The following is a 12207-nucleotide window of genomic DNA, read 5'->3' on the forward strand; positions in this document are numbered from 1 at the left end:
CTTAAGTTTAACTGAAACTCAACATTTGAGAGATGTTCCTTTCCTATCTCAAGTAGGAAACATTAATAAGCAAAGCAGCTAATCTATAGTGATGTTAACCCAGACGAGGGTCTGCGGTCAGGAGTTTTCTCCAAGGAGTATCGTGCCAGAATCAGGAGAGACTTGAACAGCCGGGTGTGAGTGGCAGTGGGAAGCACGAAGAGTTCTAGAATCTTCATTACTGACACAAGAATTTCTGGTGGGTTTAGAGGGTGAGCACATTGGACTTCCCTAGTGTTAAACCAAAATTCATCATCACCCTGGTCAGTTAAACCGGAAGGCTATTTTGACAGGTAGAGAAATGGATTTTTGAAGACACAACAACTCGTGTGAAAGCCAATGAAAAGACTTGAGGGCAGTGACGATGAGTTGTCTCCAAGTGCTCCCTACTGGTGAGCTAGAACACACTCCACTTTTGACACTGAAAAGCAGGGGCACTGGCATTTCCGGTGACATCCTGATGGTACTTCAGCTGAGCCTGGGTGTGTCCGTCAGGAGCTGGGGTGAGAAGCCCAGTGGACAGGTGGGCAGGACGGGGCACGGTGATAAGACCCCGAGAGCTAAGTCTCTTGGCTTCCCGGCAGCGCGTGGGTGGCCCAGAGTGGACCAAACACCTACTCACCCAGTGTTTCCGATCAACGTCTTCATCTGCGTCCCACTTCCGCGTTAAGAAAGGGTGTTTTTTGCTGATTATTTCTCCTTCGAAGAAGGTCGTGAGAGTTGGATACTCCTATGGTAAAAACCCAAATACCAAAACAAGATGTTGAACAGCAGTTTTAACCTTTCCCAAAGGAAAAATCAACCTTGCTCTTTAACTTCTCCCTAGGACTTTGAAAAAATGGTCACACTGGCTAAGCAACAACCCAGAGTCAGGTCCAGAGATTTGCCGATGGCTGTGGAGTCAGCTTGAATTGGAGGTGCCCACAAAGTCTCTTGGACGTTATGAACTTTGCCAGAAGCAGAGAACCCTTCCCTGACTTCGTTTGTTATGTACTAATCACTCGAAAAGAACCTGAACAAGTAAATTCTGAGTATTCTAGGATACAAAGCAGATGGTAACTAAGTTGATTTTACTTTCCAAGAAAAACACCCCAGGAGGCTCCACGATCACAGCATTCACAGCTCAGTCTCCCTGACGCCATGCCCACTGGTTCTCAAACTAGCTCAGTCATTTGTCTCCTGTGCCCGTCCGGGGAGTGGGTTTTTTGTGTTTTTTTTTTTTTTTTTTTTTTTTTGGTTGTCGTTGTGGTTGTTTTGTGTTCTTTTTTTAAAGAATACCTTGATATGTTAGAGTAACATTTAATTTTATCATATGAACTAAGGCAATTTATACTAGGGAAAATACACATAAATCACGTCTGCAATGGAAAATCACAACAACGGGAAAAAAAACCCCACAAAAACGGGAAAAAATAAGCTGTCATCCTAACTGGGTGCTTAGAATGCTCTTGTCAGTTTTATTTGCTATTTGTTCATCTGCTAAGAAGAAGGCACCAAAGATTCTGAAAAATACTAATGGAAGAAAAAGTTAACAATTTAATAAGTCCACCACTTCTCTGCATTTGTAAAACCCAATCAACTGACTGACCAACTAACCAACCCTTCAGCCCAGCCTGCCAGCCTCTGGTGCTTCTTGGAAGCACGGTAATGGTGGTCAGTGGCCTGGCAAACCATGGATTACAGTCTTAATGTCTCTGGGACTAGAGGTCCCACTTTCTTCTTCAGACACTATGTATGCCCCTCTTATTCTGCATCAAACATCTACGTGTGTTTAAAATCAATCTGTTCTGGGGCGCCTGGGTGGCTCAGCCAGTTAAATGTCTGACTTCGGCTCAGGTCATGATCTCGCGGTTCATCAGTTTGAGCCCCGCACCAAGCTCACTGTGGTCGGCGTGGAGCCCACTTTGGATCCTCTGTCTTCCTCCCTCTCTCTCTCTCTCTCTCTCTCTCTCTCTCTGTCTCTCTCTCTCTGCCCATTCCCAGCTCATCCTCTCCCTCTCTCAAAAATAAATATTAAAAAAATTTTTTATATAAAAAATAAAATAAAATAAAATAAAATAAAATAAAATAAATAAAATAAAATAAAATAAATCTGTTCCGATGGCTTTGCTATTTCTCTTGGCTTGGCCTGCCATGATGTAGCTGGGGACGTCGCTAAGAGATAGCAGCTCCCAGGAAACAGTATGGCCGCCCGCCCGCACAGGAGCAGACTGAAGGGGCCTGCTTCACTACCCACCACCGAGGCTGGCGGCTGTCTTCACAGTGAACTCTGAGATATATAATGCCCCCAACCCCCACCAAACCTCAACCCTTTACCCCCGACACGGTGGCCGGGTTCCTCGTTCAGGTATTTATATGTACGGAGTGAAGAAATTAAAGAGATTTCCTAAATGGAAACCTGATTTTAAAGGTATAAATAAATTATCCTCATCTGTTTTAGGAAGAACTGCTAAGGGAGAAACTTCTGTATCGGTACCTGACTTGAGATTTTAAATTATTTTATTTTAATGTTTCTTCTTTTTTGAGAGACAAAGAGAGACAGAGCGTGAGCGGGGTAGGAGCAGAAAGAGGGAGACACAGAATCCGAAGCAGGCTCCAGGCTCTGAGCTGTCAGCACAGAGCCCGACGCAGGGCTGGAACCCACAAATCGTGAGATTATGACCTCAGCCGGAGCCGGAAGCCTAACCACCTACGCCATCCAGGCTTGAGATTTTAACGTTTTTTATTTATTTTTGGGACAGAGAGAGACAGAGCATGAACGGGGGAGGGGCAGAGAGAGAGGGAGACACAGAATCGGAAACAGGCTCCAGGCTCCGAGCCATCAGCCCAGAGCCTGACGCGGGGCTCGAACTCACGGACCGCGAGATCGTGACCTGGCTGAAGTCGGACGCTTAACCGACTGCGCCACCCAGGCGCCCCCAGGCTTGAGATTTTAAATGAAAAGCTATACATATTGATTTTCTGAGGTTTTAACTTTTTTTAGCTTCCACAAGAGAGAAAAGAAGGAAACGATAAATGGGCCCTCTTACAATACGAAGAAAATACTTATGGTTCAAATAGAAAGTCTTCCTAGTGAGTTGATTCTGTACAGACATCTCTCTAAAAATATCTCAGGCAGTAGATAAGGGTGACTGCAAGGTACCCTTAACTCTGAGAATTAAAATAAAATAAATACTGCCTAATGAGTGCGAGTCAATATGTACAGAAGTTACCAAAACCACGAACTATCTCTCAGGGCAGGACCAGGAAATTTAAGCACTTGACTACAGCCAAAGTGGCGGTAACGTATAAACTCAAAGGAAAAACTCTGTCTGCGGGAAGGTCGTCAAAAAAACGAGTCAGAGAGAAGAGACATGGCTAGCACCCCCCACTGTCACCCCCAGAACAGGCGTGGGCTTACTACAGTGGGCCTAGCAGTCGGGGCATTTAACTCGTCCAAACCACTCCCCGCACGGTTAACAGGCCCACCAAAAACTCTCCAGTAATGGGTCTGGCTTTCCGTGTAGACCTGCCTTCTGGGGGGATTAACACCCATTGGCTACTAAGTCAGAGAGGACTTCTGGAACGTGCATGTACCTCATTTTAGAAATGAGTAAATGAGCATTCTTGTTTATACATCAGTCCTGCTGAGTTTGATTAGCGTGACCTATCTCCCTGGCCTGGCTCAGAGCAAGTCTAGCACAAGCTCAGCAGAAGCTTTCAGACCTGTCTAGTGAGTGAGTGGAGGACCTGGCCGTGACTCTCCCAAGGCTGGGCTCCTAGGCCCTGTGCCAGCTTCTGGGCCTCCCTAGAAATGTCCCTTCTTTCTGCTGGTGGCGGGCTCAGAATTGCAAAAAAAAAAATGCTACCTGACGCCCATTCTTCACAATTCTGGGATTCCATTTCCACAAGGCACACGAACTTTGTAATAACTGTGCTCGTTCGTGAACGTGAGGCAGCCAAGAGACCAATGATCTCCAACTTAATAGTTAATTTTCCATGTGGTGTACACGAGGAAGACTATGGCTAAAACTCAACCATTTAAATGCTTTTATTAAAATCAATTACATATTCGATATCCTAACAACTATAAACGTTAAAGCAAACAAACACGAACAGCTGTATTTTAGAATACGGGTATAAAGCCATTCAGAGAATCCTCACCCTTTCTGGCATTTCAGTGATCGTGTCCAGTGACCACATACTGGATTTAGAATTTCAAAGGTGAGTCCATAGTTGTACCACACCATGACTATACTAGAAGCCAATGAACTGTACGTTTTATTATTGTTTTTTTTAAGTGGGCTCCATGCCCAACGTGGGACTTGAACTCACGTCCCTGAGACCAGGAGTCACATGTTCTTCTGACGGAGCCAGCCAGGCACCCCCTGCATCTTACATGGGTGACCTGTGTGGTATGTGAACTGTATGTCAGTAAAGCAACTAAAAAGGTTCTTAAAAGAGATGAAATCCAAAGAACCCTGACGCCCTAGGAGCCTCGGAAACACAGCCACCTTTCTCTAATTCAATGCCACTTGAGGGCCACACCTGAGTCCACGGCTCAACCCGGCGCAGACCAGTCGGGGGGGGCCATGTGCTTGTGAGGCCGCTCGTGTGCGGGCGGGAAGAACTGGCCAGGGGGATGGTCTCCTCATCCCTGTCATGAGCCTAAGTCCCCTTCCCGAACCGGCCCCAGCGAAGGGCCGAGCTAGCAGCTCCTCAGGGAGCCTGCTGCTCATGACTCAGAGCTTCCCCCACCTCGTTAGGGTTACCTGCTCCTGATGGAAACGTCACAGAGGTTCTGTACACGGTTTGGGGATTTTTAATGCTACCTGCCATTTCCGTGCAGCTTCCTATGACCAGAGTGGCTGGTTTTAGAATCAGTGCTAACATTCCAGGTGACAGATGTTGCTGGCTTCCTTATGAAGTTAAGTGTTCGTGTTCTGTGCTCAGTGAATGCATCTGGCTGCCTGTTGTACGAGTTGGGTATACTCTATTCACTTTTGTTTCCTTCTACCGCAAACTCAAAGGCTGGAATCCTTCATTTTGCCCTCATTTTCTACCCCTACTAGCTTGGGTAAGGTTCTAGAAGGGAGGAGTAGTTATCTTTTCATGCCAACACCAGACTTCATAGAAAAGTCTCAAACTTCCAATAGAGAAGCAGAACCAGATGGAATCAAAGAGATGGAAACAATGGTTTCAAGACAGGATGGTCTGTGCCTTAGTTAGCACCCCCCCTCATTTGTATTATACTATAGTCTACACCTCTTACTCTTTTTTTTTTTTTTTAATTTTTTTTTTCAACGTTTATTTATTTTTGGGACAGAGAGAGACAGAGCATGAACGGGGAGGGGCAGAGAGAGAGGGAGACACAGAATCGGAAACAGGCTCCAGGCTCTGAGCCATCAGCCCAGAGCCCGACGCGGGGCTCGAACTCACGGACCGCGAGATCGTGACCTGGCTGAAGTCGGACGCTTAACCGACTGCGCCACCCAGGCGCCCCTATACCTCTTACTCTTACATTCTTTCTTTCCCACTAGGATAAGCCCCTTGAGGAGACACAGCGGGTATTTTTCATTCTTATTAAGGCCATGGCACCAGTAAAGGGCAAAGCAACAAGGTCACTCTGACCTTTCTATGGCTCTGTGGAGCATTTCTCAACACTGCTGGGCCACGGAGACAGTGAGGACTGATCAGGCCACAGGGCTCTGCAGCCAGGTCGGGCTGGAGTCAGGCGGCCAGTCCAGTCCCCTCCTTCTTCTTCCTGTTTACTCACCAGCAGGAAAACAAAGGATGCTCTTTCTTGTTTTCTATATTCCCAGGAGTTCTGAGATTTAAAAAGTTGGTTCAAGGAAAGGAAAACAGTCTACATTTCCCATAGCAGCTACTCCTGTTAGAAACTGGATGATGACTTTTTCATTGTTCCAGTGAACTAAAAGGTTTAAGGAATTCCAAAGACCTTGGCTCTGGAAGGATTAATGCTTGCCTTAGAAACCTTAAAACTTCCGACGGCAGGTGAGGAGGGTGGTAGCCATGTTCTTACCACATTTTTTTTTTCCACAAAAGGATTAAAAATGAAATCAACAGTGTTGGTAACAACACGATGTATTTATAAACTTCTACAGATTTGTGACTCTGTATACTTTCCAACAGGGCACATGAAAACCACATGCTTTGAGCTCACTGTATGAGAATGACACTTAACAGGGCACTTTAATCAGGCCTCAGAGTTGACTGCTGGCCCTCCACACTCTGAGCACGAGGAGCACGCGGTCCACCTTCCAGTTCTAGTTCGTCTGAGTGAGTGCTTACCTCAGTAAGGCCTTTAATCTTCAGGTACCCACAAAGGTAAGAGTTCCCCGTGTCCACATGCTGGAAAGAAAGGACACACAGCCTCGTTACAAACGGAGGAACCACTGGGAGACCAGCTGGGGCTGCTGCGGAAAACCGTGTGCCCGGCCATCAGAGGCCAGGTGGGCTGAGGGAGGCCTGGAGGTTGGTGGGCGCCTAGCACGGCCAGGGCTCACCTGCCTTTGAGACCTTTGGGAGTCCCCCCCCCCCCCCTGCCCCGCCCCGCCCCCGTGCCTGTTCAGAGGCTACCTGATCTCAGGACCCTCTCAACCTCCTTCAGCTGAGTATCTTGAGACCAAAGTGCCTTTCTGGAACAGTGGGCCTGCTCAACACAGGTCTCCGACTGGTCTAAAAAATGTACGCCTCGCCCATATTTATACTCAGCACCATCCTGCATTATTTCTTTACAAAATGGGCAGCACATCCCGGCAAGGCATCTTAGGAAGACTTCTCTGGCAAAAATTGCAGTTGTGAACCAAGATGCTGACCCCAGAATGGAAAATACTGGGAGGGGCCACGCTGCCCATTTCATATATGAATGCTTGTGTCTCCTGATGAAGAGTTAGGAGCCTAAAATAAACAGGGGTAACAGGCAACATAGATTTTGAGGTGTAGTATGTACCAATTACGGGTTGCTGCGACATGGCCCGGTACCTACCCTACAACCAAATTCCTCCTTTTCCATGCCGGCAGGGCCCAGATCCCGTTCTGACACCTACCCTGCCCCCACAAGACCCGATCAGCCTGACGGGTGCAAGGCAAACCCGTGCCCCTGTCCCCTTGTGAGTCATCAGTTTGGGGGTGAGTGACCCGATTCTGACCAATCAGGTATGTGTGTAAGTCTCCTGGGTGCTGCTGGGAAAGACTGGGGCTTCCAAAGAGGCTCTCTTTCTTCCCGTGACGGTGGCAGCACCTGCACGCGGTGCCCAGGGCAGCCACGTAAAGACCCTGAGGGGAAACAGGCCGGGAAATGCCAAGGATGGCGGCACGGAAACGTGGAAGGAAACGGGCCCCCGCATGAGCCAGTCTGGAACCAAGCCACCTCCAGGCTTCTTGTAACCTGAGACAGCAGGTTCACCCCTTCTTATAACTATTCCGAAAAGGGTATGGCTACCTACAGCTGAGTGCACCCTAAACGAGCCATTTCACCCAAATCCGGATGGACTGATCCCCAACAGGCAGCTTTTCAGATTTCATGCTGGTTGGGCTCACGGACAAAGCAAACCCCCGGAATTAAAGCAAGACAAAGCACCCCGGTGCTGCAGCACGCTGAGATTTTCGTGTCAAGCGAGGTCTCATTTTAAGCAACTTGGAGAGTCTTGTGGTGTTTATCAGGTCTGGGGACTTAACGACTTCCAATTACACCAGAAATCAAACACTAAGGCCATCTTTAAAAACTGTAATGAATGCAGTCAGCCAGATGAGGTCAGCACCAAAGCAAATGGGCTTCGATAAAGCTAAAACGCTCCCACAGTTCGGTGCTGGTGACAAAGGTATTCCATGTGAAAACCGCCCAAGCATTTAAAATATCCTCATCTCCGGGCCTCGGCGCTGGACGTCATCCAAAGTGGCTGATCTGCACTCACACGGTTCAGCAAAGAACTTTCATTAAAAGACACACAGCTCTAACCTGAGGCCTTAAATTTCACGTATGCAATTCTCACTGAATTCAATATAGTTTGGGGCTTCACAGCTGCTGGAAAGGGTATCAGGTGGCCAGGATACCTGCTAATGAGATTAAAAACTGAACTGTAAATTGGCTAACATTTTGCGTGGATTATCACGTGCCTGAGAATCAGAATTGCAGTTTGGCCTCCATTCAACCACGGGTCTCTCCCATTCTGCCCCAATTGATCTTGGTGATGGTGGGTGAACTCAAATACACTACGACGCAGAGAACTTTCACCAAACGACGGACCGGCATCTCCATGGGAAGGATGACAAGGCAAACGTTAGGCAAGGAAGTCTGACAGCACAGCTGTGTCCAACAGCTGCTCTTTTTAATATGCTGTCACGGTGACCCTGGCCTTCACGTTACTCTTGGCTCTTTGGATGGCAGAGGAGGAACAGAGTCGTCTAAGTAACAATGGCAACAACAAAAACCTAGTCAGAATCTCACGAAGGTCTGGGGGAGCTCTTTAAACCGGAATTTCAAGAAAAGAAAGTGCTCCAAAAAGGCACAGGAAAAGATGTGCAACATCGTTAGCCAGTAAGGAGATTCCAATCAAAACCACAATGAGATAACCACCTCACACCCACTAGCATGACTACAATCAAAAAGATGACAAATACATAGCAAGTGTTGACAAGGCTGTGGAGAAACTGGAACCCTCATCGCCCGGTGGGGGGAGTGCAAAATGATGTAGGCACTTTGGACGTCGGTCTGTCAGTTCCTTAAAATGTTAAACATGGAGTTACCATAGGACCCCGCATTCCACTCCTAGGTTTCTACCCAGGAGAAATGAGGACGCGCCTACATAAAAACTCGTACAGGAATGTTCACAGCATCACTACTCACAAGAGCCAAAAAGTGGAAACAATCCAAATATCCATCTACTGCTCCAAGGATAAACAAAATGTTGTACGTCCGTACAATGGATTATTATGCACCCCCCCAAAAAATAATAAAGCACTGACATGCTATGACATGGGTGAACGCTGAAAACATGATACTTGGTGAAAGAAGCTAGACACAAAAGGTCACATAGCCTACGACTCCGTTTAGTACAAAGTGGCCAGAATAAGCACATCTTAGGGAAAATAAAATTAGTGGCTGCCTAGAGTTGAGAAGCGGTGATGGCTAAGGGGTGGTGTTTCTTTTGGGGGTGATGGAAGTGTTCTAAAGTTAGACTGCAGTGATGCTTACCCAAGTGTGTGACTCTACTAGAAACTACTGAAATTGTACGCCTTAAATTGGGTGGACTGTATGATATGTGAATTGTATCTCAATAAAGCTGTTATGAAAAAAAGAAAGAAAGCAAGCAGGAAGGAGGCTCAGGTATGAAAGGCAGAAGTATTCTAAGAAGGCTGAGTCTAAGAAACTAGTCCTGGCTGTAAAACCAGGTGATGGACTAAGTCACACGTCACTGACTGTCTCAATGATGGACAAACAGGTCACCAGCCCAGAAGCAGGGCAGCATTCCTGGGCATGACCACCGCTCCCACCATCAAGACATCCTACTGGAGCGGCTTCCAGCCATCAGCCGGGTTTCCGCTCTGGGCTACCCTGAGACCAGTCACGCGCCAACTCAATCACCACGTACACTGGTTCGCGAGGAAATGGGCATCTGACAAGACTTCAGAAACAACACACCCATGACAGAAGGGGGTGGCTGCTGTGAGAACCAAAGACAACTTCTCTTTGACACTTAGCTACCCTGCCAAGTCGTCCCCTACCACCCCGGAAACCATCAAATGAAACAATGGGTGCAAATTCAAGATCATTCCAAACATGACCCACAACCAAGGATCTCACTTCCAGAATTTTATGGTTTGTTGCAGAAAAAAAAAAAAAAAAAGCCTTTACTTCATAGTAAATTCTCACATTTTAAGCAGAAGGGAAGAGGGATCACCCTATCATAGATCTAATTATGGAGAACGAATGGCTCAGTCATTAGTTTTCCAGTTATAATAAATATCATGGCTCATGATAGCAACTTAAGTTTACAGACCAAAGATACGATTAACGTGGTTTTCCCAATTGAAAAAAGAGGAAACTGTTGATTCCCACAAAACAGTAAGAAAAAAGAGGTTAAGGATGCCCTGCTGTTAGCAAAAAGAAAATGTATCCCCACTGACTTTTGGGTGGGAGACCCACTTGCTCAGAGGAGAGGCTGTTTAAGATTTAACATTTTTAAAGAGCCAAGGGCACATAAGGAAAAGACACAGCTTACATTCTGTCCTCACGCATGGGGGCAGTAAGGTGGCACGCTAGGTCCTCAGAGCTCTTGTGAGGCCTTTCAAGGGGCCAGACGTTTGGAGGGGCTTTGGGGAACAGCTTAGGAGGTGGGGCGTCAGGCTAAGGAAAAAAGGGGGCAAAGGGAGGAGGAAACTGGGTCCTGAGGCAGGCAAGGGTAGCTATGGAGGAACAGTTTTGCAGGGAAGGGGGACAGAAAGGAGTAATAACTACTGTTGACCTCCTCCGGCTGGGAAAAAATATCAAGTGTGTTACCACTTGCATGAGAGGGGTGAGGTGCGGAAAAGGGCCAGAGTGGGTAAAGCTGAGCTCCAAAGCTATCAGGGGCTGGCAGCAGGTACTCAGAAATTCAGGTCAGACGGGGGGGAGGTAGAGACAGCAAGGAAATACTGTGTGAGAGATAATGCTGGGTGAGTTCGATTTCCCAGCACATGGGTATCAGACACCGGGAGGAAGCCCTGGCTGTGCAGATAAAAGTTAAGACCATAGAAAGAGGGTCCCCTGGAGCCAAGGAGAAGGAAGATGAAGGTAGGGGTTGGGGAGGTATGGGGAGACAGGTCAGGGAGACTGGGAGGGGACTGGAGGTGGCCAGAGAACGGAGATAGGGAGCATGAAAAGCCTAGAGTAGGAGGCCTGGGGCTGCCGGCAGCTGGGTGCCTGCGCCAGTTAGAGACCGGGGGGCAGTGGGGGCCCCAGGAGGCAAGATCGTAACAGACTGGGAGGAGCTCCACCCAGCAGCACCCAGGATGTGAGTGCCTGGTCTTGAGGGGGTACCAGAGGCGAGGAATCAGTTGTGGACTGGGGGCTCTCAGGCTCAGGGGCTAAGGGAGGGAGGATGCTCCCAGGTCTGAGGGGGCACTAGGCTCTCCCAAGGAAGAAATCCCGGGAGGAGGGCCCCAAGGTTTGAGGATCCCTGGAACTGAGGAAAGGGGAGGAGTGGAGGATTGTCTCAAGTCTGGGATAATTTGACGCGGGCCCAGCCATGGCTAGGGTTCCCAGGCAGGAGAAACCAACGGAGAGTTCTTCAGGTTCTGGGAGGGACTGGAGGGAGAGCTGATCTTGGGGCGACAGGTCCTGGGAGGAAGGACTCAGGTCTGAGGGTGGCCAGTCACAGGGGGCTTCCGGATCCCAGGCAGGCCGGTCACGGGCTTCGAGTCTGGGAGAGTGTTCAGGGTCGGCCAGGAGCTGCCCACGACAGGCTCCGGTGTGAGGGGCAGGTCAGGGTTGGGGCTTGGAAAGTGTGAGACACCAGCTGGGCAGGTCCCGGGGGTGAAGCGCCTGGTGCAGGAGGCCCGGCGGCGAGGGCCTGGTCCGCGGCTGCGGGCTCGAGGAGCCGGGGGCGGGCACGGCCAGTGAGCGCCGCGAGGAGGCCCTCGGGCCCCGGCCCGGCGCGGCCCGGCGCTCACCTGCAGCACCACCTCTACGTCGTACGAGTTCCCCTTGCTCTTCTGGTGGCCGCGGAACTTGGAGCCGCTGTAGAGCAGGCTGGTGGCCACGCCGGGCTGCTGGGTGTTGATGGGCGGCGGCGGGATGAGCGAGGCCGCGGAGGCGGCCGAGGCACCGGCCGGCGGGGGACACTCGGTGCGGACCGGCATCGCGGGGTCCCCCGGAGCCAGGGTTGGGGGGAGGGGGAGAGGAACCGCCGCCGCCGCGCGGGAGCCGAGGGGGGTGGCAGGGAGGGAGGGGCCGGGGCGCGCACGCGCAGGGTGGGGGCGGAGGGGGGACCACCCGCCCGCTGCCTGCGGACCAAGCGCTCCGGCTGCCACCGGGACCCCGGGACCTGCGAGCAGGGCCTCCCTGTCCTGAGCTGAGTCCCCCTCCCCACTTGCCCTCGCACACACACCACCCTTCCGATTGGCTCGGGCGCGCCCGGGGGGCGGGAACAGGCTCACGCGGCGCTTCCACCCATTGGCGGGCGAAGA

The 12207-nt window shown here is 49.8% G+C and overlaps 1 protein-coding gene across 1 annotated transcript in view; it reads right to left on the bottom strand.

Annotated features, from left to right (window-relative positions):
- GID4 (GID complex subunit 4 homolog) overlaps window positions 1–12095 on the bottom strand; it is a 28564-nt gene extending 16469 nt beyond the window's left edge. Inside the window, exons 1-3 of the mRNA XM_023244619.2 lie at window positions 11692–12095; window positions 6331–6390; window positions 662–769 (exon numbers count right to left, since the gene is read on the bottom strand). Coding sequence (XP_023100387.1) covers window positions 662–769; window positions 6331–6390; window positions 11692–11880 — 357 coding nt within the window. The 5' untranslated portion in view covers window positions 11881–12095. The remainder of the gene's footprint in view (window positions 1–661; window positions 770–6330; window positions 6391–11691) is intronic.
- Between the last annotated feature and the right edge of the window lie 112 nt (window positions 12096–12207).

The sequence above is a fragment of the Felis catus genome, chromosome E1 (genome assembly GCF_018350175.1).
Source record: "Felis catus isolate Fca126 chromosome E1, F.catus_Fca126_mat1.0, whole genome shotgun sequence".
Lineage (NCBI taxonomy): Eukaryota > Metazoa > Chordata > Mammalia > Carnivora > Felidae > Felis > Felis catus.